Genomic DNA, 27,910 nt, shown 5'->3' with positions numbered 1-27,910 from the left:
AGGGCACTTGTAAATATGATCAAAGTGCATTACATTCATGTATAAAATTCTCAAAACCCCATTTTTAAAAATTTGAAGTGGGTGGGGTCACCATGTGTGAGCTAACCTTTCATCCACCCTTTCAACTGTGTAATGGTAGAATCCAGGGAGCTCTGTTCCTGGCCTTGGCCTGGGGCCCACTGACTTTCGGGCATCCTGTCTGGCCACCCCTTGACACTGTGACAAAGTCCAGGTGGGGACAAAGCTTGGGGTCTCCCTGCTCTGTCTTTGCTTAGCCTTTTTTACTGTCTTCTCCTAAGACACGATCTTCATTCACTCAACACAGGGGAGACCTGCTGGGAAACAGGGTAGCGTCAGGCCTGGGGAGTTCTAGAAAGTGTACCTGTAGGCTTTTTCCTAATAGACTCTGAAGGATAAAGTTTACCCAATAAATACGGTTTTGAAATAACTATATTCAGGGTAGTCTGTCAGGACTGAAAGATGGAAAAAATCCTTTCTGAAACTGTAAGTTGCTTTGGTAAGGGTATAGCTAGAATGATTGTTTTGTCTAAATGAAACACCTCCATCAGAAGAATATTTGTACTAAATGTTACTGAAAATTGCAAAATGGAAACCTGCCTGTGTACTGTGTAGACAAGTTTTTGGGAGGGCATGCAGGTGCTCTGTGGCATTACTTGGTAGTTTACAACATGAGACACTCACCTGGGAGCTAGGTGTGCTGTGGGCTCAGCTCTGAAGGGGCTGGCCCAGAGCTCTGGACTCCTGTGGTATGACCAGGGCAGGGCACAGCCCTTTCCTCAGCACCTAGGGGCCCTTGCGGAGCTCCCTGATGCCCTTGTTTCTTTAAGGAGGTTTATGTATTAGAGCATTTTCTTCTCTTGGTAGAAGTGTATGTTTAATTGCTTTAATCATTTCCAAGTCAATGCTTTGAATCACTTGTGTTTTCAAAATATGGATAAAGCTGAGGGAAAGGAGCTTAAATACTCTTGGAGAATAGGCAGACTCCTGCAGCAAGCCTTTGTTCCTGAACCAGGATGACAGGGACTCTCCAGGGACCTTAGTGAACCTGCTAATAAGCTGGACCTGCTCTGCTGCCATTTCTTCCACCATGGAAGCAGTGGAGAGAGACATGGATACAAGTGATCTTCCCCAGGAAGGAGGAAAGCAACTGTACAGGGAAGCACGTAGGAGACAATAAGCAATGTGCAGTGCTGCAGAAAGAAGCATCCCACCATGATGCTTTACTAGCAGCACTGTGCTAGTACGTTTCAAATTCAAGGACCAGCTTTGAAATAGACAATAAATAAACAAACAAACAAATAAAAATGAGGAGGGGTTCCCCCACTCCAGTTTTTTGCCACTGATAAATAGGAACATGGCAGACATGTTATTTCAACAATTAAAAAAAAAAATTGCATGACAATAATTACAGATACTTCATTTGCTTATTATGGTCATTAAACTTGAATTTTTCTATGATTATCATTTTTAAAGCAAAAACGTTTATGCTTCTTTCTGATAATTTGAGACCAGCTTTCAATGACTCAATGACAAAAACACTAAAGCTGACTATAAACTTAGGAGCTATGCACCTTCTGCTGGTGGTTGACTACCCAGCCCAAATGCCCATGGCTTTGCCAGGCATCCAACACAAAGTCTTGTTCTAGTATTTAATTAATGTATCCATCCCATAACCACTCATGTGCTTACATGAAGCCAATGGCTTCCATTTAAATGTCTGCAACCTCAATCTCCGAGGCCTAGTCAGGAGCCCTGGTGAAAGGGTCCTCCCAGTTCTCCAGTACAGGGCACCCTCTACGTGCCTAAAGCACACAGCTTTGCTAGCACTGACTCCCAGCGCTTATTCAGTGATTTCTCTTCCTCAATGTCAGACACAGTTACAGCCCCAAAGGGGAAAAATTGTAGAACTGTCCTTCTTTCATGTCAGGAATGTGCCCTGCTTACTGGGCAGCATTAAAGGCTTTAGTCTAAATATGAATCATAGGATGATAATTATGCAACTTTATGGAGCCTAAAGAAAATAGAGACCAGCAAGATGGTCACCTCTGGAGCGTCTTAGAAAGACCTTGACCCTGCTCCGCATTATGAAATTTTAAGCAGATCGCATTCAAATCTAAATGTGTAAATTACATAAGTCTAAACAACTAGCTAAATGTTATCTGAGGAAATCAGGGAAGCTGAATATGAAGGCACACGCCTTTAATTCCAGCACTTGGGAGGCAGAGAGAGGTTGATCTCAATGAGTTCAAGGCCAGCCTGGCATATGTAGTGAGTCCAAAGGCTAACGAAGGCTATGGAATGAGATCCTATTTAAAAAAAAAAAAGAAGAAGAAAATGAAAAGAAATCAGGGAAGTTGTTAGAACAAGGAAGGAAGAGAAGAATAATAACAAAGCAAAAAGTAATCAGTGGACTCAAACCAAACAGAGAAGACTCAGCATTTGCTCTTTGAAAACACTAATAAGACAGACGAACACCTGCCAAGAGTAATAAAGGAAAAAAGAGAGAAAAACAATACTAAGTATGTGGGAAGGGATATAATTACAGATGAGGCTGAAAATGAAAGATAAAAGAATACTATAAATAACTATGCCAATAAACTTAAGAACTTGGGTTAAATTTCTAGAAAATTACAACTTAGCAAAGCTTACTAAGAAGATATCCAGTCCAAGGAGCTCAATGACCACTGAAGAATCACTCTCTACAATCTTCCCACAGAGAAAGTCAGTCATAAAGTCTTTAGAGATGAACTCTGACAAAGCCTTATGAAACAGATAATTATAGAGTTTTATTAAACACACACAGACACAGACACACAGGCACATACACACACAGGCATGCACATACATCAACTTGTCAGTTCATTTTAGAAACTGGCCTGTACTCAATACCAGTGAAATAAAAGTCATTAGCCGACCTCTCTCATAAACCCAAATCTCCTCTATTCACTACGTGCCACTAAGATGTAAGCTCTGGGTATGTATGTATGTATATATATATATATATATATATATATATATATATATATATATATATATATATATATATATATAAAAATTCTGGACCAAAGCTATTTAACTCTGGAATTTAAAGGGGCCTTTACTGCTTGCTAGTTCTTAACACTTATACTCACTATCCAATTCCTCAAGAGATGTAGGAGAAAAATCAGGAAGAACACGGTAATCATTAATGGTTAAAAAATAATAATAAAAAACAAAACTCTGTAAGATAAAAATAGGAAGAAATTTACTTTTCCTGGATCTCTACCAAACCCATAATAAGCATCTTCCTTCGTGATAAAACAGTAGAAACATTTCTTTAAAAACTAGGGTGAACAAAAACAAGCAAACAAAAATATCAATCGGGATCAAGGCAAGTCATATTCATATACAGCTTTTACTCAAAAAATGGAATGAGGCAAGTAAAAGAAACGAGACATGTGGACCAGAAAGAAAACCAACCACACTCTCAGCAGAAGTAACTGATGACGAGGCTATCTTAGTTAGGGTTTCTATTGCCGTGAAGAGTCATCATGACCATGGCAACTCTTATAGACTAGGCGGTATCCTGAGCATAGGAAACCTCAAGCCCGCCCCCATAGTTACACACTTCCTCCAACAAGGCCAAACCCACTCCAACAAAGTCGTATCTCCTAACAGTGCTACTCCCTATGAGATTATGGGGGGTAGTTCAAGCTACCACAGAGGCTTTCAAAGTCTACAGGCAGGTTATCAGAACCAGTGACGCTTTTGTAAAGTTGCTAAGAATACTTACAGCAGAACTAAGTCTGGTAAAAGTGGAGCAAGACCTTAGGAAAAAAACATTAAAACTTTATTCAAAGACTTTTAAGAGACCTGATAAATAGAGGGCCAAGCCTTAGTCATGAATTTGAAGACTCAATCCTGACACTGGTATATGGCACAGATATACCATATATACACCAATATGCTGGTGCACACACAGAAATACTGAATTCTTACACTTTTCAAAAAAAAATTGGTAACTTGTTGTCTAGGAAAACACACAAGGGCCCACAAATAGACAAAAATTTTGAGGAACAAATTGAGGAGAACTGGTCCTATGGTCTTGAGCTTATTATAAAGCTATAGTAGCAGAGTGTGTGGTAATGCTACCAGAACAACTTACAGGTAAGACAGAGCATACTGCACTGACTGTCCCTTAGGTCACTGGAGGAAGGGGGAACCGCCCTGCTCCAAGCAAGGCAGTTTGAATGACAATGCTAACATAAGCTACAAATTAAAATCCTGGAAACAGGGAAGGTTACTATTACACACAGGCAGAGCTTACAGCAGCTATCTGATCTACTTAGGAACTTGGCTACTTCAATTCAGCTAAGAGTCCTGGTTAAAAATCTATCTAAAAAAAGTGGGATGGGGAATCGGAAAAAAGTGGGATGGGGACAGAACCTCGGAACAAAGGAAACCATAACCCTAACCACTACCTTTGGGCTCCATTTTAAAATGTTACCTAGCCTGATGTGAAAAGATTACAACCCCTAAGATGGTACAGAGTGATCATGCCTCTTAGGAATCAGTATCCAAGGGCAGTGAGAGAAAGAAAAAGAAAGCTCTGGGCACACCTCACGTCCTAGGAAGGTATTTTGGGGAGGAGGTCAGAGGTCAGGAATCAAGACTGGAGATGCTTAACATTTTTAAGTAGAAGCTAAGACTATCTTCTTGATTCTAAGAACCTAGTAATTATGAAGTCTGCCTGTGATTTTATGATGGATTTGGGGGTAAGGAGACACAATGTGCTATTAAATACAAATGGGTAAACAACAAAGACCGCAGTTTCAGAAGCAGGGGATGTTGCCTATTAGAAAGGTTTATGGAGGGTAAAGGGCAGCCTGCAGAAGCATGGCTGCTTATAGGTGATTTATACTCACTTAGAGCAAGTGTAAAGTTCCAAAGACTGGAACCAATAAGCAGAGGAGAGGGACATAGGACATACAGGCCTCCAGTAGTGCCACAGGTCCCCCAATGTGGTCCAAGAGGTGATGAATTTGTGGGGACATTGTCAAATGAACACCTCTAGTGTTTGTCACCTGACCTGTGCACAGCACCTGTGAGTCACAACAGCCAGCTTCTAATTCTTCCAGCTTAACGAATCACTGGCTGCGCTCTCATCTAGCCAAAGTTAGGAAATTCCTGACAAATTATCACAGACTCTGTAAGCTTTCTAGAATATACCTCATAGGAGGAGGGTATATATCCTTCCCCAAAAGCAACTGGACAGGAAATTAAACATGAAGACACTGCCCTGAGTTCATCTGCCATTTATTTATAAAGACTTGGATTTAGTAATTAACTCTGGATTCTTAAGGCTAGAACTGCCCTTAAAATAAAGAAGGTGGAAATCAAGCCACATGCTGTCTTAATTAGAACAAGAAGAGGCGAGCCCTCTGAGGATCTTAGAACATTTATTTATATGTCTCTCGCCTGTGGGCATGCTCTGTGTTCTCCATGAAATCACAAAATTATTTTAAATTCCTTAGACTGTGTCTGCAAGTCCTGAAGGGCACTGGTCATGACTTCTGAGTCTGAGTGTGAAATTAATCCAAAGCAGCTTAATGCTTCCCTGAAGCGTGTCTATCTTGGAGTGCATTCGGGGTCTACTGCTGGTTTTTTGCAACTTTCTTTCTCAAGGGGCACCTTTTTTTTTCCGAGATAGGGACTCCAGACTGGCGTTGAAACTCTCAATACCCCTGACTCTACCTCCCAAGTGCTAAAATTATAGCATGCTTAGCTTCTGAAAGGGCTCTTCTTCCTCAGGGAACCCCTCTCCCTTACTGAATATTCCCCTACCCTCTGTGCAGTGGCTCTGGCACCTCTCCATTCCTCTGCCCGTTCTTTACAGGGATGTTCACCTTTTAAAACTGACATTTGTACCATTGATGAATTTGAACCCAATATTTAACACACATACAAAACAAAACAAAATAAAACAAAAAACAAGAACAAAAAACACACTGTAACTCTGAAAGCTTCATGCCCTTCTGCAGCTACTCTTGGGGACCCTTGTCCTCAGTCCTGTGTCCCCGACTTGCTTCCTTGAGGCACCCCTGCTTTCCCTTCCACTGGTGACTGCTAATTTCCCTTCCTACAGTCATCATTTTGCCCTTGACCCCAAACACCAGAAGGGCCCATTTAACTTCCAGATTTTAAGTTTGTATTGTTAATGCCGTTTGGACAACAATGTCACCCACTAACACATCCAAGTAAGAACCTGGTAACTTCTCTTTCAAACTGAGCCTTACAGAATTCTCTGACATGAAATGTCTACCTTTGACCCCAACCCCAACGATCTAAAGTAGTCTCCCTGACTAGTTGCTCTGTCCCTCTTCTCCCCATTCTCCATCCATACCTACTACTCATTCCCTTCTCCCCTTATTCTCCAGCCATCCCTAAAATCTCTCCCCTATTCTCCATCCATCCCCGCTACCCCCTTCTCCCCTGTTCTCTGGACATCCCCGCTACCCCCTTCTCCCCTGTTCTCTGGACATCCCTGCTACCCCCTTCTCCCCTGTTCTCTGGACATCCCTGCTACCCCCTTCTCCTCTACTCTCTGGCCATTCCCACTACACACTTCTCCTCTACTCTCCGGCCATTCCTGTTACCCCCTAAGTCCTTTACAAACTCTTGTGAGGACTTTCCAGGACTTTTGGGGAACTTATCCTTCTAGCAAATCCCACAAGACTGCCCCACCCCACACAGCCACCCTAAGCTGGCAAACAATGATCAGGGTTACCCTCATCACCTGCCTATAGACTTAAAGCCCTCACTGCTAAGGACTGAACACAGCCTCAGTTCACAGATGGCATCTGGGGAAGTCAGCAAGAGGAACAGAGCTGTATGGAAGTCAGTGGCCAAGAGCAGCAGGCACCCAGGAAGGGAGGCAGCAAAGTCCAGTGCCAACAGTGCTGGGGAAACTCTCTGCAGGGACTGTGCTAGGCTGAGCTGTATGTGGAGAGCATGCACACACAGGAGCAGGTTTCAGACAAGCACAGGCAGGCCATTGGGGAGACAGATGAGCTGAGGCTGCTCACCGGCAGCTCATACAAAATGCCCTCAGAGATGAAATGTTCCCAGCCTGTTCCTCAGGACTCTGCACAGCTCATTAAGTCAAGTGTTACCCTTAGACTCTGGCCCAATCATCCCCACCTGTCTCTTCTGGATGCAAGGGACACTTAAAAGCAATCAGTTGTTGATGTCATTCCCCTGCTAAGACCCTTTCATTACTTCCTCCTCACTGTTCCTCATGCTTACCGAGCCTTTCACCACAGGCCTCTCCCTGACTACTCCTCTCTTCCCCTTCTCCCCCATTCTCTGCCCATTCCTGCTACTCCCCCCACCCAAGTCTTCCACAGCCCCTGTAAGGACTCTCCAAGTCTTTGGGTGGCTTTTTCTTCTAGCCAAAATGGCCCACCTTGTCTTGGCCTCAGGAACTAAAGACATAAGCCTTGGGATAATGCCTGACTTTTACTTATAACTGTGAGACCTGGAGAATGGCATGAAGCATAAACTCAACAGGAACTTTCAGGCTGGGGACTTCACATCCTTAGCATGCCTCAGTAAGTGCCAGTATGCTTTAACAAAATAGACAGGGCTACTAAGAGCTGGTGGAGAGCCTACCTCCTACAACCTTTTCCAAGTCCTCATGCATTCTCTACCCTCTTCTAGCTACTGCCTGCATCCTTAGGCAGCCGGCAGCCTCAGCGGGCTTTTCCCTGCCATCCTGGGTATGGGGCATATGGCTCTACTCCATTGGCCTCATGCAGAAAGCAATTACAAAATTCCTATCCCTCCCAAACCCCAACACGCAGCTACGGATGGCTGCACTAATTTTTGCAGGTGTATGTGCTGCTACACCATTGACCATGCCTACATAATCCCCAAACAACTCTTAACAATAGTTAATTTAATTTTGCTATTTTAATAACTGAACTAGATTATAATGAGGATTCACTCAGATTAGCTACCTAGGAACACATCTACTACTCTGGAATTGATGAAAATAGAATCAAGCCCTCAAAGGACAACCAAGCCACATTCCACATCTGGAGATAGTCAGAAAGAAGTGGAAACAAAGGTGGGGTCAGCCCTTTGTTTTCTCCTAATTCAATGAATTCCTTCAAGTTTCACTTTTCTCCTACTCCTGTACTAGGCAAAAGTCTAGGGTGCAAATAGTAATGTAAAGCAGGGTACACTATGACTATATAAATGTTCAGAGGGCAAGAGTATATTTTCCAATGAGCATGGGACAGTTGGGTAGGGATGTCACTCAGTAGCCGATCATGCAGCTAACATGTGCAATGCTGTGGGCTAGAACCCCAGTACCACAGAACAACAACAACAAACAAAACAAAACAAAAACGCACATTTGGGTCATTAAAGGGCAACATGCCATCAGTTACACTCACAGGAACTACTGTACTATAACTCTCATGTTAATTTGCAAGTGTTTAAAATCTGCAATGCACATACACACAAAATACACACACAAAATAAACCTTGGCTTAAGGAATTTTCAAACTTCACATCATTCAGATAATAAAGTTGCTAAGAAAACAATTCAAGCAAAGAGAACAAATGTCCAGAAGCAAAGCTCTTTGCAGTGAGACAAGCTTGAATGCTCAACCAGTACACAGCAGGGAAAAGGAGGGACATAGCGCTTTCCTTGGACAACAAAATGGGGAACAACAAGAGGAGATTATCTGGCATCAGATAAAGGGCAGCTATTTTTCTGAATATGACCATGTGCTGGGAATTATAAGATTTGACGGCTTGAGGGGTGCTGTCTGCGAAACCAAAAGAAATAAGCACAAAATGTTCAACACTGTTCAGGAGGCCATAAAAAGCCAATCACAAGTAACCCAATGCACAATATGGCAGCATGGGTGAGAACCCTTATCCAAATGCCTGCGACCAGAACTACTAGTTCAGATTTTGAGTTGTTTCAGGTTGGGGGTATTTGCACACACACAGCTAACACAGCTTACAAATAGGAGCCCACTCTTAACAGGAATTCACTGTTGAACAGACCTGTTACCTTACAAATATACATGGTGGCCAGCCACTTGATGTGGCATTTTGTTCTGTGTATTGTGTTTTGACGATGACCTGTTGCATGAGGTCAGGTCTGTGATTGTCTACTTGTGAAACTGTGTCTGTTCAATTTTGAATTCTGAATTTCTGGAGTGGGAATGACTAACCTTTATTAGTGGTTCCTACCTGCCCAGTCTGATAATGCCTGGCAAACTGGTTGACTACTCGGTAATCATTTGAAAAGTACTCCATCAAAATAGATGGAACTTCAGCAAAGTCAGTTGGGCACCTGGTCCCTAAAATGGGGAGAGGAAAAATAGGAGTTAAAGCAACATGTTTGTCTTTCATATTATTACAGTTTTCAAACTTCTATTTGTACTTCTGATGAACTCAGATAAGCTTTAATTCACTGAATCAATATTTTACTTCTATAAAATATTTGTATATATTTGCAAGCAAGTTTACTATAATGCTAAATATTTTTCTTTATATTAAAGTAAAACAATATTTGCACAGCTGCTGAAACACCTCACAAAGCGACAGCTCACACCCTCTGCACACAGCTTGTCTTCTGCTACACTGGCTTGACATGAAATACAAATTAAAACCCTCTTACAACAATTACGGCATTTGTATAATTCAATGAATTCCATTACCAAATGCTTTTAGCCTTCCTTTGTTTTCAAAGGACTTTATTTAAGCTACATACTGCTTTGTTACAAAGTCAATCCTTGGTAAGGAAAAATCAATATTTTAAATTCTAAGTTCCTGAAGGCAACAAATCCTCTAAGAACCTCTTACTGACACTGTATTGTTCCAGTCAACCCACCCACACCCACACTCTTTTCAAACATCTTTCCTTGCCCAAGTTCTGTGTGTTCAGAGTGAGTTAATCAGCAATGGATGCCAACGCCTTATGAGGTGGTCAAATGCTGGCCACTGGTGGTAGTAAGCTGGAGACTCCAGATGAAGCAGAGCCAGGTGTGGGGTGCACACCTCTAATCCCAGTACCTGGGAGGTAGAGATAGAAAGATGAGGAGCTCAAGTCCAGTCTGAGTTATATACTGAGTTCAAAGCCAGCCTGGGTTAATAGAGACCTTGTCTCAAAAAACCAAAAAACAACTTAGAGACAAGGAAGCTAAGAATAAAATCTTGACTGTAATCAGGCATCATTAAAATTCATAAAGTAGAATTATAATATTATGTAGGAGTAGGACAGGTAAAAAATATTTTACCATACTTTTAAGAAATAATTTATTTTGTTTTGTAATAAAATACATAGAGTTTTGTTTTAAATGAAAAAAAATTCACTTGTAATGGTGTCAGGGACTGAGAATACACACACCTATTCTTGCAAACACACATAAATGTAAGTTCCCTGTGACATCATAAAATATAAATGTGCATAACTTCGAGATTGACAGCTGAGACTTCCTCCTATCAAGAAAGAAGGGCAGAAAAGGACCTAGGAACTCTGAGATGAAAGACTTAGGAAGCACTGGCAGACACTAGAAATTACCACAGATCCCCAAAACAAGTCTCCCTCACCAGTGACGTGTTGGTAGCGAGTTCGTCCGAGCATCGAATGCATGGCATGTCCCATTTCATGGAAGAGATTTTCCATCATCCCAGGAGTTAGTAAGGTGGGGGTGTTCCTGGAGGAGTGGGGAAGATTCAGCATGAGAACGACGACAGGGAGCTGATAGCTTCCATCCTCCTTTAGCCTGCCCCCTCGGATGGTGAAATGGCAATCCTTTGAGGAGGAAATAAATGGAGACACGGGTGTCAGACACTCTAAAGAACAAGCCTAGATATAAAACTACAGTGATGTGTAAATTCACATTTAGAACTTACTCAATTTTTATCCTGTATATTTACTTGATTTTTTTTTCTACAACTTTAATTTTAAACCACTAAAATGTATTAATGAATTCATTTAGCTACTCTAAAACCATGCATTGACCTGAGGTGTTCAGTCCTGGGAACAAAGGCACTGAAGAACTGAGACCCACACTCTAAGTGTCAACAGTGAGTGGGAAGAGGCACTCATGTCCCTGCCACACATGTCAGGCGACCAACAGAAAGTCTTTCAGTCTGCTATCCTTGTTGCTGGGTAGCCAAAACCTGCACTATCTAAGCAGAGTCTGGAGCAAACAGACTGTCACTCCTTCACAATGACATGAGGAGAGACAACTGAAACTAAGCCTTGAAAATGTCAAGTGCTGCATTCAAACACTAGCTGTATGTGCTGCCTCTTGGGTCTGAACCCAGCTGATTGTCAGAGGCCAGGGCTGGGAGTTCTCCAAGTGCTACCCACTAAGGAAAGAGGGAAAAGCTGGAACCCCAAGCCTGCTGACTTGTCCTCTGGTCCTCTTTTTGATTCCTGCTAGCCAAATCACCAATAAAAGACTTTGCCTCCATAAGTCTGATCTGCAGAATGTAGAATGCGACCTGTCAAATCCCAGACTAAGCCCATCTCCTGGGCCCACTTCTGTTCAAACACTTTGGAAACTGTGGATCACTATTAAATTACAGGCACCATTTTTTTTTTTTCCTGTTATAACTGGTAACCTGAAGTCTTGGCATTTCCCAATGAGTTGCATGAAAATGTTTGAGGTGACCTGTGTACAAATCTAGCGTGCAGCAGAAGGAAAGAAGCAAACTGTATATTTCCCATGCCAAGAACTAACTGACAGCACAGCAGCTTCTATGGGCCCAGCCACTTGGGGAAGGAAAAGATTTATTTGGCTTACACTTCCAGGTCATAGTCTGTCAGTGAAGGAAGTCAGGACAGGAACTGAAGCAGAAAAACCATGGAGTAACAGTGCTTGCTCGCTTACTCTCATGCTTTCGCATAGCGCCCAAGACCACCTGGCTAGCAATGGTACCAACCACAGTGGGTTGAGCCCTCCTATTTCAATTAGCAATCAAGACAATCCCTCACAGACATGGCCACAGATAAACCTAGTGAAGAAGACGCTCAACTGAGACTCTTCTAGGCTGTGTCAAGATGACAGTTAGTGTTAAGTAGGACAACTGTCATGGAAAGGGTTGAGAGCTGGGGCTCTAGACAGAATGTTTAGGGTGAAGACCTAAGAATGTCTATCTGTGTCCTGGGCAAGTGTATAACCTCACTGCTTTAGTCTTCTTGTTGTGTAAAGCCTAGTTCAAAAGGCTGCGATGAACATTAAAAGGTGTGAATATATAAAGGACTTATGTGCTGGTGTCCAAAAATAAGAGCTTGTAAAATGTCACCAATCATTATTAGTTTAATATCACATTCCAGATTCAAGTAGTAGATATGGGTCCATGCAGTTCTTCTCATGACCTTTATTACTTTCAAATTCTATCCTATTCTCACACTTACATATTTAGTAGATCTTGGTGCCTTTAGTTATTATGGAACCATAAAAATGACATGTAATATTCACATTCATACTGATATTGGTCACTTCTAGACAAGGCAGCTTGTACAAGATGGCTTACCTGATGTGGCTTGTTTGCTCGCTGGAAAAAATCACAGTAAATGTACCCCAGCAACCCTTCAGATTCATGAACAACTGCCTAGAATACAAGTTCAGATTCAGTGGTCAATGACACCTCAGCAAAATCCCCAAACAGGACACAAGACCCTGTACAGTAAATACGCATAGCCATAGCCATGAGCATTTTAATTACATTTACATCCCAAGTTTCTCAAGCTATTCAACTGTTTTTGCCCACTTCTCGAAAATTTGACTTGAGAATCCTGTATTCAAGAGACAACATCCTCCTTATGTCCTACCTGCCCTTCCTCTGCATTAACTGAGCAACCACAGCTCATCACTGAAGGCTTTTCTCAAAACAACCCGAAAGATCTGGGCAGAAAGGCTGGCTTGACAACTTAAGTGGCAAAATCATTTTCCTTCCCTATCTTACACAATTGATGCATGCCCTCGAATCCAGAACCGACAAACACAACTCTGTTCCCTATGCAGTCATTCAACTCTATCTTGCCTGTTTTTCTGAACTTGGAGATTCCATGAGAGTGGGATCCAATTTGCTGTTCTAAATTCTCCAGCAAGAGTATTCACTCACCCACTTACTTGGCAAGCACCTAGAGAGTGTCTCCTGGGTGCCCAAATTGATTCAAGATACCCAGGATATGGCAATGAATACCATGGACCTGGTGCTACCCCAGACGGCCCAGGCTACCACCTGCTTCTGTCATCTAGCCTGTTAACTGGCTTTTCTTTTACTACATCCTGACTTTTCCCTAACCTGTACCATCCAGAAGTTAGTAATATGACGGGATATTTTGTGGGTAACAACAGAGATGGAGTGCTCTCCTAGCTTGAACTGCTTCATACCTATTCCGTGCTCAAAGCACGGCCAAGGGGCAGCAAGGCAGCTGACCTGACTGGGCACACAGTGAAGTAAGCACAGCCAGCATGCAAGCAAGAAATAAATGGCATTGCGCCATGAAATCTTAGGGATACATTAGTATGGGGCCAAGAAAGCCACAAGACGTTTGGAGGAAAAATTTTAAATATTCACACCCTAAGTAGAGTAGGTCTTAATAGAAGAAAGGAGAGGGGCTGGAGAGATGGCTCAGAGGTTAAGAGCACCGACTACTCTTCCAGAGGTCCTGAGTTCAATTCCCAGCACCCACATGGTGGGCTCACAACCATCTGTAATGACATCTGGTGTCCTCTTCTGGTGTGCAGGCACACATACAAATAGAGCACTGTATACATAATAAATAAATAAATCTTTAAAAAAAAATAGAAGAAAGGCGAAACTCCACTTGAAGTTGTCATCAAAGTCAAATAAATCAGACACAGGATAAAATTAATGTCTGACACAAAGACCACTGCAAACACATGAAAGAGACTGCCGAGAAGGGGGGCAATGCACGTGGGAACTGCAAAGGGACAGGGCATTGACATTATATAATGAGGAATAACAGACTTTTTCACAAGTGCAATTAATGACTATATCAAAGTATGTAAGTGAAAATCAGTGTTTTACCAGGTTTCCTAAGAACACTTTGTTTTGGAGAACTAACTCTGCTGTTTCACAATCAGGTCCTTTATGCAAGGTCCTAAATCAGGAGTGGTGCTTGAAATTTTTATGCAAGAGAAATGAGCTGGGGTGCCTGTCAGAATACAATTAACTCAAAGGAGACACTGCCGGGGACTTGCTGACAGGCAAGAGGGGCCCTGGGTGGTGCCACACAGCCAGGGGAGGCTTACCAGCTTCCGGACATCATCACACCACACCTCTCCTTTTGCAGGCTGCTCTGCATATAAGGTGACGCCCAAAAGTTTGTTAAATAAGACATTCAGGCCTTCCATGCAAGCTCCAAGGGAGAAAAATGGGCAATATAAACTGGGCTCAATATTATACCTAGGAGAAGGAAGAGGAGGTCAACAGTGTTTCTTCAATTAACATTCAGGTAACTGTTCATCTATACTTAGGACAAGAGTGGCAAAAAAAAGGATTCCCAGAAGGAGGGTACAGTTGGCAGTCTGTAGTCTCAAGTTATACATCTAGCCCTTCAAACAACTGCAGCAGAAAACGTGGGTAGGTGGGGAGTAGAGGATATGTCTGCTGTATGGGCTGTTTTTGTTTTTAACTTGTTTGAGTCCCATCCTGGCATGGCTTGGATTCTGGAACCCTGACTAGGACAATGAGAAAATGAAGAAAGGACAGACATACATACAGAAAAGCTGGGTCAGAAGGTCTGGGTTCTCTGACGGAGAAGCCACAGCTCCGCAAAAGCTCAGTGTGGTTATTATAGACAGTTGAACAGGAAGGCAGGATTATTACATACAGATGAACAAGGAGGTAGGGTTAGTAGATACAGACAAACGAGGAGGCAGGATTATCGTACACACTTGAACAAGGAGACAGACTTGATCTCAGTAGGAACAGTCTCTGTATTAGAGCAGACTTCAGGCCATAAATACCCCATAGAGGAGAAGCTACGGTGGACATTTCTGCACACAATGCAGACATCCCTTTGAGACTCACCTGGGGAAGCCACTCTCATGGGGCTGGTCTTTGACATGGCCATGCCTATGTCAAACAATACACATTCACTGAGAATGTCACTCATTTCCTACATGTATGGACTATTTTGTTATTGCTTTTCTTTTCTCCTTATCCCACAAACAACTGAGGATAATGACCACTGAATCAGGTACTATAAGAGAGACAGTTAAAGTCTCTGGGAAGCTGTGCTGGGGCCCCATGCAAACAAGAAGCCATTCTACTACTGGATATGCACATCCACAAGGAGCCATGAAGCCACCCCCCTCCTGTGTCACCAAGGGACCATCATATTTCTATCATTTGAGGGCGATCCAACTCTCTTCTCCAGAAGGATGAGAATCTTCTGTTTCTAGCATCATTAGTACTATAGTAATCAGGGTAGATGAATTCCCTATATTGACTGTATTTATTAGTAGAGTGTGTGATATATGTATGTTTGTAAGGGAGGAAGAAAAGAAGGGAGGGAGAAGAGAGAGAGAGAACACAAGAGAGCATGCAAGAGAGTGCCACAGCATGCCAGTAGAGGTCAGAGGACAACTTTTAGGAGTTGGTTCTTTCCTTCCACCATGGGCTCTGGGAATGAACTCCTGTCAGGCTTGCACAGCAAGCCTTTATCTACTGAGCCACCTAACTGGCCCACCACTCCTTAATCTCGACCTCTTTTATGTTTAAGCTTTCATCGACCTCATTAAGCATTCAGCCTCAATGACCCAACAACACACACATTCTTTAATACATACTTACATACAAAATGTGAACAGGGTCAATCATAAGGGCTTCACTTTATAAAATATACCATTTAAAAAGGTAAGTTGTATACACAAATACTTAAAAACTGAATAAAATTTAAAGCATGCTAAGTCATTTTAAAGTTCTCATCTGGGAAAGTATGTGTTTATGGAAAAAAATACCTGAGATATAATCGGATTTTAATGCACATATTCTGTGTCTATATCCATCTTATAAACAGGATAACTAGTAAGCATGGTTACTTTCATCCCTGAATAATATCTTCTATGCTCTATGTATTCCAATATAACCCAGCAAATGCAAATACATCATTCAAATGTTTATTTTTGAGCCATTACATTAGGCCAAAATTTATAGCCACAGCCAAAAGTAATGGCTCTAGAAAAAAATGTAGATGCTCATTACATTTCTATTTTCTCACTCTAACTATATATTTTATACAAAATATAAACATATGTATATATCTAACTATATATAATTTTACATTAAATATAGACAATAAAAATATTACTACATGGAATATCTGTATACATGAATAAATTTAAATTGCATCAAAGAGATTTGGTAATGAAATTCAAAAGCACAACATGTTTCTGATCATCTTCTAAGGAGGCAGAATCTGGGTGTTCAAAGTGATACTGGAGTTGAGTTCTCACTCAAGGCTGCTGTCTACACAGTAGGACCAGGAAGGCAGAGCTACAAGGGTCTGTCCTGAATCTGGAACAGCAAGCTTTGAGCTGGTGCTCAATAGACAGTGGGAACTGATGATGGACAAGCAGTGCATAGTGTGAGAAGGGGATCTGCTTGCAGAGTACAGGGAGAACTAGGGAGGGCTTCCCATTCAGGAATGGAGGAAGAAGGAACCCTAGGCTGAAGCATCAGTATAACTAAAATACGGCACAAAACTGGCAGGTAACTTCCACAAAGTATGTGCCTAAATATGTCATATCCACAATGAAACAGAAAAAGGTATGAAGACACCATGGAGCAAGGAGGTGGGGGTGGAAAGCAGAGGCCCAAGAGAATGCTGACAAATAGACATGCATTCTGCAGGCTGTGCTCTGTGAACTTCTGCTACTCTATCAGTAGAGACTCAGCTTTACAGCGAAGTATCTATAGACTATATGCACATGCTATTATTCCACCACACCAAAAAACAAAAGTTGTTCGTAAGTTGAGATATGGAATGACTCACCCCTAACAGGCCTGAGGGCCAGCAGGCCCAAACCAATAATAAGATACTTTCTGAGAGCCAACCTAGGTCTGCCTAAGGGCCTTAGCAACAGCAGCTGAGACATGATCTGGAGATGACCTGGACCAATGAGAGGCAGCCATGTCACACCAGCAGATGCATATTCATCAGACCTTCCCCTGGGATGGGTGGAGGGTATATAAGGCTTGCCTCTTCCTGAATAAACTGAGCTTGTTGTTTCCACATTCTCCCACAGTCTGTGTCGTTGACTCTGCGCCTACTTGGCCCCCTCCCCCAAAGGGAACAACAGCACAGGACCCTGCCACATTGAGATAAAGATGAATATATGTAAACAGAAGTTGTAACACTTCACATTCGTGTTTCAGGGACTGCCTGTGATGGAGTTAGGATGGGGCTCCTGGCTAAGACACTGATGGTTCCTGGAATGGTGCACATTGGACAACATGGAGAACAGGTTACATGAGAGGCACGGAGAGTAGAGAGGGCTCCTCCGGTGCTTCAAGTAATGAGGGACTGAAGTGCTAGGTGACATCAGGGATGAGAAAGATATGTTAGTCTTTTCTCCTTTGACATGCAGAGGAAGCAGGACTGTATGAGTGAGGCAGTGGGGAAGAAATGAGAACCAGACTGTCTAGGATACATACAATCATGCAAAGAGGAAAAGGCAAATTTGCCCTGGATGCTGGAGAAGGCAGCCTGTGGGAGGAAGACAGAAGCGTACAATTTGAAGACAAAACTCTGAAGCAGCCATGAAACCATAGACCTTCAGGACCAACAAGGAGGTGTTGCTGCAGCTGTGAGAGAAGGCCCTGCAGAGAACACGGCCTAGTGATCACCATCTGATCAAGGGCAGATCCCAGGACTTACAGAGGAAGGGGTGGAAGAGGCAGCACAGATAGAGCTACCACTGCTTAGAGAGGAACACCATGAGCCCAGGAGAATACATGGTGAACAGGAAGGAAGGGAAGCGCCAGGCTTCTGGTCAAACATTCAAGAAGCCTAAAGGTCACTGCCATATCTACCAGTAAGAGCTGAACAAATCAAACAGCAGCAGGGTCCAGCAGCAGCCAATATATACAGCAAACCACTTCCCCCAAAACTGGAGAGATGGGTACAGAGTCACAACTCCCACATTTGCATGAGTTTACTTCTAGAAACCCTACAGTTCCCAAAGCTAAGATAGAGGGAAAATGCTTCCTGCCGGTAGTGGGAGAAAGAAAGGAACCATTCTGAAATATTGCCAGAACATTCTGCTCTTACTGTAGCCTGCCCTCAAAAGAAACTACTTACCCAAAACCCAAGTGAAGAACAGGGAGTTGAGGGGTTGCAGTGATGTAGAAATACCCAAACCAAGCACTGTTCAGCCTCCAGACTCATCCCAGAGGCTGAGTGACATTGTGGAGGTCACCCAAGGATACAAGACACTCACGGACTTCAAGCTCAGATGCTGTTTCTCAATGCCCTGACCAGGGGCTCAAAGTAATACAGTGCCCAATCTTGAGCTGGAACCTGCTAAAATGTTGGCTGAATAGCATTTTTCCCTTTATAGGTTAAGTGGGTTTGCTGTAGTAAAGAGACAGTGTCCTGATCCATTTGCAGTATGAGGTGTGCTTGGAGCTCATCAGTCATGAGGTAAGTGTGTCTTAGCTGGTGGCTGCTGCCACTTGTCTCAGACGTCTCAGAGCAGGAGTCACAGGCAGCCTGCTATGTGACCAAGCCTCCACCAGAAAAGGGGCAGTCTTGAACCCTAAGTTACTCATCAGATATGGCATCTTGTCCTCAATGTGTAAAATGGGCAATCTGGGGAAGGAGACAAGTCCCAGCTTACAGAAAGAGAAGCCAGAGATTTCCTATATGGGGGACAACTTTAAGAGCCATCATCACACCAGCCCTTTTCATCTTTTCTCTGTGCTAGTTCCCTTTCTGCAGCATGGAATACTAAAAACTGTCTTGTCTCCACTAGTATTTCCAATTCGTTATGATTTATTCACAACAGTGTTAGAAGAGACAGAGCAATCCTAGAACCTGTCTCAGATACAGAAGGGATGTAGACGTGGACAGACAGGCCGTGAAAGAGTTACACTGAACATCTTAAGGTCTCTAGAAGAAAAAGTAGAGACTGTCACAAGAACAGATGCCTAATGTATACAGGAAGAAGGAACTTCAGAATCAAAAGACTATGGCAGAACCTAAACACATCGTGACTGACTTGAAAGAGCTCACAGACTTAGAACCATGGAGAAAGACTCAGAGCTAGAAGCAATGTCGATAGAAGCGTCTCAGAACTGAAATGCCAGGGCCTGGGGCTGTATTCTGGAAGCAGAGGCAGGGGAGTACAAGTTGTGGGAGGCAAGTCTGGACCATACAGCGAGACTCTGACTTAGGGGAAAAACAAAACAGAAATACAGAGAGAGACAAAAGAATGAAAAGTAGATGAGACTATCCAAGATTTGCAGGATAACTACAGAGTGGTGAAGTATTAATAATGAGAACATGAGAAGAAGAAGGTGAAAGAAGAAAAGGTTTGTCACAATGACTGACAAGTTTCCAAAGGAAAACAAACACTAGCTGGTGGCATGTGCCCCCCCCCCCACACACACACACACACATACACACACAAAGGCTGGGGCAAGAGGACCTAAGTTCCAGGGCAGCATGGACTGACTACACAGTAAGGTGTCCCCAAAACAAGAAAAACCTAAACAAAGTAGCAAACAAAAAAACTACCAGACACCAAAACAGAGAAACAGAAAGAACAGGGAACATCAATGGGTAGACCTATCCCCTACCAAATTGAATACTGTAGCATATTTAACTGTTGAAAATCAAAGGCAAACCTTTCTTTTAAAAACAGAGGGGGAAATCACCTTTCCTGCAGAGAAACAAGGGTAAGAATTGCAATGAGCTACTACTCAGCAACCATGTAGTTAGAAAATGGGGTTAGAAATACTAAAAATGTCAATAGGAAAAAGACAAAAACCAAAAAAACCAACCCACTAGCCAAGAATTCTATATTGAATAAAGTTATCCTTCAAAACTGGAGAAGCAAAGGATTCTTCAGACAAACAAAAAACATGGACATTTTCTCCTGTAGGTTTGCCACATAATAGCTCACCCTGAGAACATCAAAACCTAGCTGAGAGATGGGCAGGGCTACAGGAGATCAGAGAGAACACGCCTCCAGCACAAACTCCTGGAGGGGAGAAGTTTGCCAGGACAGAAAGGGAGAGACCACAAGCTCCCAGGACAGAAAGGGAGAGACCACAAGCTCCCCAGGACCTGAAGAAAGGACTTAAGATGAAGGATGCCATGGAAGGTATGCAAGCAAACAGGCAGAAATTGACCAAAAGGAAGACACTGGTTATGATCAAGTCAGAACCACTGGAGAAAATGGCCCTGCAGTGGTCTGACATTACCACACCCCATCATGGTACCTTGAATCTAGAGGGCACTTTCTTTTATTCCTCACCTCATCCCATGATGCAGCTGGGACAAGAATTATACCCGAGAAAACAAAGACCCCAAGAAAGCGGAGACAACAGGAAGAAGAGCCCTGTCCTAGTCACTGTTCTATTGCTAGGAAGAAACACCATGATCACGGCACCTTACAGAAGGGAGCACTCAAATGTGGGCTTGCTTACAGTTTAGGGGGTTAGTCCATGGTCACCATGCAGGGGAGCACAGCTGCAGCAGGCAGGCATGTAGAGTGGGCAGTAGCTGAGAACTTATATCTCATCTGCAGAGAGTGAGCCTAGGCCTAGAGTGGGTTTTTGAAGTTTCAAAGCCCACCCCCCAGTGATACCTCCTCTAACAAGGCCACACCTCCTGATCCTTCCTAAACAATTCCATCAACTATGGGCAAACCATTCAAATGTAAGAGATTATGGGGGCCATTCTCATTCAAACTACCACAAGCCCCAAGCTTGAAATTAGAACACGGGTTCCTTCTGATTCTGTACTTTGGGCTTCTGGGGTCTTGACATTCACACCAGGAAAATGGGAAACACTCCCTAGACTCCTTACGGAGTTTGCTTTCATTGTGGCAAGGTTAGCCACTGGGCAAAGAATCTGTTCTTGCCTTTGACTGCTGACAAACAATGGCAACAAAAGTTAGCCAGAATGGGGCACCTACAGAAAGCTTGCTCTGCAGATGCTGCGTGGGCTGGGGGTGTTCAGTTTGTAACAAGTCAATATAGTTCAAATGTATAAATACAATTTCACCTTTATCAGGAGCAACAGAATTTGCGGTTGGTGTGGCTCAGCCGGTACGTCCAGCATGCCCAAGCACATGGGTGGAACCCCAGCACCACAACAAAACCAGCAGAATTTAGCAGCATATCAAAGCCCCCCAGGAGCACGTTGACCAAAAGGCACATAGAGGAGACACTCAACCGAAAGTTCATCATCATAAGGAGTATCTTTTTAAGATTTATTTATTTATTATGTATACAATGTTCTGTCTGCAGACCAGAAGAGGGCGCTAGATCTCATTACAGGTGGTTGTGAGCCACCATGTGGTTGCTGGGAATTGAACTCAGGACCTCTGGAAGAACAATCAGTGCTCTTAACCTTTGAGCCATCTCTCCAGCCCCTAATTTGAGTATTTTTTTTAAATGAATCAAGGGAAGGAGAGGGAACATAAAGAGAAGGGAGGGAATAGTGAAAGGAAAAGACAGAGCACTTGAATATTTCAAAAATATCTTGGCATTGAATTTACTGAGAGTGTGGTCCATGAGCCTGGGCTGGTACCTCAGCTAAGCAAAGACTTATGTGTTGCTGCTTTCACGAAATGAAGAGCAAGGGTGATACACAACAGGCTCACGCAGCACAGGCTCACAGAGGCTCTCTTCAGAACCACACAAGAGGACATGGGTGCTAGGAAAAGGCACACTTGAAAAGAGCAGCTTACAGCACAGCATTGTCCCAGGAATGATAGTTAACTTTACCATGAGAGTAAAACAGGGTGCTGTGGCATCAGCAGTGGCTATGCATGGCGGCAATTACAGCTGACGATGATTTCTGAGCTCTGCAGCAGGACACGCCACACCAACAGCTGCCATTTCCTCTGGTTAACTAAGAAGGGTCAGCGGAGAAACCTTCATGCCAGGACTGCCTGCTTCCCAGTTAACATGTAACACTGAAGTGAACATGACCAGGCCCTCCCTCTGCTGTGTAAGGGCCACCAGGGCCATCTAGCCCCACTCTGACTTCTGAAGCCACCACTGGGGCCTAGCTTCTGCTACTTGGGTGCAGTTTCCCTCCACAGGAATGAACAGCAGACAAAGTTGACTTCTATCCCCATCCTGGAGCAGCGGGAAGGCAGGCCAGCAGGGCTGACTGCAGGGACAAAGCGCACTGCCAGCAAGGGAGACGACACAGGTGGCAGACCCCAGAAGACAGCAAGGAGACCTCTGCTTATGACTCTCTCCTACCCTGCTTCAGAGGACAGTGACAAAGACAATGAGCTGTGCTGAGCTGGGGTCCAGTTCTTCCTGAGGCCAGAAAGCAAAGGCACAGCCAGAAAAGACAACAGGCAGGAAGCACTCCCCAAGGGCCCTGGGACAAAGGGATAAAAGGTGATGGCCAGGATGGCACTTGCATAGGAACTTTTCCAAGTCCTTAAGAGTATCCAATCCACAACCTAAGTCAGAAGCTCATTTTTTAGTAAAAGGGGGGGACCTGTAGGGCCCTGGCCCCTGTTTTGGGTAACTGTTGCCTTGCTTGCTGACCTTGACCTTGATATCCTCCCTATGCTAATTCCCTGCGAGATTCCACCCTCCTGAATGCTTAAGAGATGTTCCTTGTCTGTGTATCCAGCATATTGGGCATTAACAGCTTAGATGCAAGATTGTAAAACATCAGAATCAGGATTGGGGATTTAGCTCAGTGAGAGTGTGCTTGCTTAGTAAGTACAGGCCCGGGTTCGATCATCAGTTAAAAAACAAAAACAAAACAACAACAACAACAAAAAATATCAGAAGCAAACTTCTGCCCTCTGGGGTTCTACCATTGTGCTGTAAGCCTGTATTTAAGACCTCCTCCCTCCTTCAATAAACGGCATTCGGCATTCAAAAAAAAAGAGTATCCAATCCATTCTTAGACCACTACTGGGTGATGGAAGCTCCCAGTGCACAAGCTAAGCAAATAAAGTGTAGTGGGGGGGGGGGGGGCCGACACAACACAGACACAGACACCACACATGGGGACAGGACAGGACATGACACTAGAATGTACAGGCCTTGCCTGGATCCTAATGCCAATAAACGGGCAAAAAAGCAGATTTGGTGCTGTCTCCATGTTGATCCTAAATGTCACCAAGAGCCCACATGATGAAGGTTTAGACTCCTAGACCACAGTGCTATCCAGAAATGGTAGAACCCATAAGAAGAGGGGCCCAATGGATGGAAGCTAGGTCACTGGAGGTATGCCACTGAATAGAGTATCAGGACTCTACCATCCTGACTCTATCTGCCTCCCAACTGCTATGAAGTGAGCAGCTCTTCTACCATGTGGCCCCCACCATGATGCACTGCCCAGCTACAGACCCCAAATCAAGGAGGCCCATGGACACACACTGGAGCCTCCAAAACTGGGAACAAAACCAAACCTTTCCTCCTGAGAAGCCAAGTGTCTCACTGTCTTGTTAAAACAGCAACAAGTTGAGTACACACACCATCAGGAAACACTACCGTGGATTAGGTACAGGTAACAACAACAAGCTGAGTACACACACCATCAGGAAACACTACCGTGGATTAGGTACAGGTAACAACAACAAGCTGAGTACACACACCGTCAGGAAACACTACTGTGGATTAGGTACCGGTAACAACAACAAGCTGAGTACACACACCATCAGGAAACACTACCGTGGATTAGGTACAGGTAACAACAACAAGCTGAGTACACACACCGTCAGGAAACAGTACCGTGGATTAGGTACAGGTAACAGCAACAAGCTGAGTACACACACCGTCAGGAAACACTACCGTGGATTAGGTACAGGTAACAGCAACAAGCTGAGTACACACACCGTCAGGAAACACTACCGTGGATTAGGTACAGATAACAAATTCACATTAGGTGACGACGTTCCATAAGACATCCACATTCTTCAGAGATAGAAGCACGTGAGCATATAAACAGAATCTAAGATTCACCTGAAGGTCTGCGGGTAATGCGGTGGGACAAGGAAGGAAGGACAAAAAAGCAAGAGATCAAAAGGGGCAGAATCAACAAAGCCAGAAGCTCACTGAACCCCAGAGGTGAACCGTCAGGCAGCTACTTACATGATTCTTTTTCTGTTTATTTATAACAATTTCATAACAAAGGTTTATTTTTAAAAATTTTTAAACTACAAAGGTCACTACATCTCCACCAACAAAGATAAGATTTCACACACTAAACAGAAGTCCTTCTGTGATAGTCTAACATTTTCTGTATTTTATGTAAAACCCACTTATTTTATTATGTGACTACTTTTGAGATTTTTGAGGGTTGGCACGATGTAGAGAATAGGAAACTACCCTTTCTGAGGACGTCTTCATGCGAGGCAGCCCCAGCAAACATCCAGGTCACTGAAGCCCACTGCTAGCAGGAAAAGAGACAATGTCTTCTGCCAGGGCACAGAGAGCAAAACCCAAGCGCTGACAGGGCCGATTAAACAACTTGAGAAAACGGCCCCGAGGGGCAGGGCAGGGATGGGGCCAAGGCTTCCTCATGAGCATCCTTTACCATTGTTCTGGTGTTTTAAACCATACAGATGTACTGCCTATTCAAAAATAAACTTTAGGGGCTGGAGAGATGGCTCAGAGGTTAAGAGCACCAACTGATCTTCCAGAGGTCCTGAGTTCAATTCCCAGCACCCACATGGTGGCTCACAACCATCTGTGATGAGATCTGGCGCCCTCTTTTGTATACATAATAATAATAAATACATAAATCTTTTTTTTTAAAAAAAAAAGAAATTAAAACAAGAAATATCAAAGTATCTAAATTAAAAAAAAAAACAACAACTTTAATTTCAAATAAAACTATTTCAGATATTTCTCCTCTCTCTTCAAACTGGAAAGACTCAATTTCTCGGAAGAACCTAACTGAAAAAGCAAACAGCAGCTGCTCCTGGAGAAGAAGCCGCAGTCCTTCCTCCCGCTGCTGTATCCCCCATCATTCCTGGGCAGTCCTAACACACACTAATTCTCCACCTACTTCTAAACAGGTTGTTTTCCTTCTTTAGTCAGCTGAATAAGAAATCTGAAACACAAACACATCTTTTGTCTTAACATAAAGCAGGCCAGCCCGTGGTTAGCTTGAAGGAAGCTGATTGCAAAGAAAGTCACTGCTGCTCTCCACTCCATGTAAACCACACACCTCAGTGTGTTCAAAGTGGGCGACTTGAACAAGGCTTTAGACCTCTTCATTTTGTCCTCATCTCCTAATCTCAAATCCATACCACAGTGTCCTCTTCCTTTCTCATCCATCACCTGTACCTCTGTGCCTACCTTCTTTACCCACACTGTTGAGACTTCAGCCCGAGCTCAACCCCGTCAACCTTTAAAACAAATGGCATGAGGATGGAAGCCACCATATAAATCTTTCGGAAATACTTCCACATCCTTTGCTGCTTCTTTTGCTGAGTTAACAGTCAAATGAACAAGCCGAAGCTCCTCTACTCTCAGGCAGGGTCCATTGTTCGCAGCCGAGCTGGGCACGCATGTATGACCCAAACCCCTAAAGGTCACACTGCATTAAACAAATCTGCCAGACTGTAGGGCAGTGGTGGCTCATGCCTTTAATCCCAGCACTTGCGTGAAGGCAGGCGGATCTGTGAGTTCAAGGTCAGACTGGTCTACAAAGCGAGATCCAGGACAGCAGGGCTACACAGACAGACCCTGTTTCAAAGAATAAAACAAACAAAACAAATCTGCCAGATTAAACCAAGAGCCATTTAGGGTTGGCAAACTAGTTCAGCAGGTAAAAACACTCGCCATGGGTTCAATGACAAGGAGAGAAAAGACTCCTTCAAGTTGTTCTCTAATGCCCACACATGTGCCATGGCATGTACATGAACACACTCAAATAAATATAAACAAATATGTAAGTGGTAAAAAACTCTCTGAATGCCATTCAAAACATTAGGACATTCTCTTCCCCAAATTCTCATTGTATGACTACTTTTATTCGGTGTCAACATGGGCTTGAAGAGCTAACGAGGATTTCATGGCTCCTGAGAACTCAGTGTGTGTGTTCCTCGGAACTTTAAAGCAGGGATGGCAGGCCAGCAGGATAGCCCACTGAGTGCAGGTGCCTGTGGCCAGGGCTGTGTTCAATGCCCAGGCCCACACAGTGGAGAACACTGACTCCTGCAAGCTGTCCTCTGACCATCACCTGTGCTGTGGCTGCATGCCCTTCCCACATGCACACATGCCAACAAATGGGCAAACTAACAAACAATGTGTTTTTAATGGAGTTAGAAACAATTACACTTAGGGGACAGCAGTGCCCGGTGAAGTAAGGACATGGCACAAGGATGGACCTGCAGCGGATCACATCAAAGGACTGCAACTGAGACTACAGCTCTGCCATCAGAGAAGGCAGGTGTGTGGTGTGGGCACCTGAGCAGCTGTACCACTAAGGTGCAAAGTGCTCAGTGCACTATCTCCCGTCTCCCTTCTCACAGGGGTCCTTCTGGGAAAGCTTACCTCTCAGCACGAATCACACCACTGTAGTAGGGGGGGTCCCAAGGCATTAGCTCCTGAAAGGGAATGGTTCACTGTCAGCAAAGCTATTGACTATACCATTTTATCAGAAACTTAGCCAGCTTATAAAAGATAAACCAGTTATTTTTAATATATATGAGAAAAAAAATATTAAAAAACCATGGCATGGCATGGCATGATTTGACTTCTCTGTAACCAAAACACAGAGGGGTACAAATAAGGCATAATCCCAGAATCTGGAACAAAGGTAAATGACATTCTAAAGTATAATCAACAAAAGTCAACATTAATGGATTAAATCAGCCAGAATCAAAGTTTTCTCAAAGCATAGCCCACATATGAATCCACACACTACAGGTAATAAAGTGAGATAACTGTCAGAATTCTCAGCTACTCCTCCAGATACGTGACCACACATGTGCAGTTCAGTAGCCAAGTAAGGGGCCTTATGTCCTACGTGCGCTGAGTGATTGCATAATTTGTGCACAAAGTGATCACATGCATTCGTAGCTCCGTAAGCCCATATGCGCATGTGCAGGGGAATCCATAAGAAGTGGGACACAGACCCCTCTCCACTTCTCTTTCTCCTCCTCCTCCTCTTCCTCCTCCTTCTTCCTTCTTCCTCCTCCTCCTTCTCCTCCTCTTCCTCCTCTTCCTCCTGCTCTTCCTCCTCTTCCTCCTCCTTCTTCCTTCTTCTTCCTTCTTCCTCCTTTCTCCTTCCTCTTCCTGCTCCTCCTCTTCTTCCTCCTCCTCCTCCCCACCCTCTCTCTCCGTGCACATGTCTTCCCCAGGCCTGGTCATGCTCTCTTCTGCCCCTCCCTTCTCCTAATAAAACTCTGCTCTGATAATGGGTTTTGTCATGCCTCGTGGCTTTTCCTCAAGGAAAAGTGCTACATTAAAACCAACAATAACCATGCGTTGTGAAACTAAACAAGAAGGTTAGGGTACAGCCCCAAATTAAAGCAATAATTTAAAATGTAGCTGAGGCAGAATCAACTCCAATCTCAGCAAAGAAAATACGTCTTAAGAAAGCAGTAAAAGAGCAGAGCATGGTGGCTCGGGCTTACAATCCCAGTCCTGGTTTGAGGCCCTGAGCTAAAAAGTCAAA

General features: G+C 43.6%; 1 protein-coding gene across 4 annotated transcripts in view; it reads right to left on the bottom strand.

Annotated features, from left to right (window-relative positions):
• Positions 1–27,910, bottom strand: part of LOC118591133 (mitochondrial intermediate peptidase) — a 137,643-nt gene that overhangs the window by 75,249 nt on the left and 34,484 nt on the right. For all 4 annotated transcript variants that reach the window (XM_036199246.1, XM_036199245.1, XM_036199247.1 and 1 more), the window contains exons 10-14: positions 26,785–26,837; positions 14,319–14,472; positions 12,571–12,648; positions 10,633–10,837; positions 9,271–9,380 (exon numbers count right to left, since the gene is read on the bottom strand). In XM_036199246.1, coding sequence (XP_036055139.1) covers positions 9,271–9,380; positions 10,633–10,837; positions 12,571–12,648; positions 14,319–14,472; positions 26,785–26,837 — 600 coding nt within the window. The remainder of the gene's footprint in view (positions 1–9,270; positions 9,381–10,632; positions 10,838–12,570; positions 12,649–14,318; positions 14,473–26,784; positions 26,838–27,910) is intronic.

Source organism: Onychomys torridus, chromosome 9 (assembly GCF_903995425.1).
Source record: "Onychomys torridus chromosome 9, mOncTor1.1, whole genome shotgun sequence".
Classification (NCBI taxonomy): domain Eukaryota; kingdom Metazoa; phylum Chordata; class Mammalia; order Rodentia; family Cricetidae; genus Onychomys; species Onychomys torridus.
The sequence above is the reverse complement of the archived record's forward strand: the minus strand, read 5'-3'. Positions and strand labels throughout refer to the sequence as shown.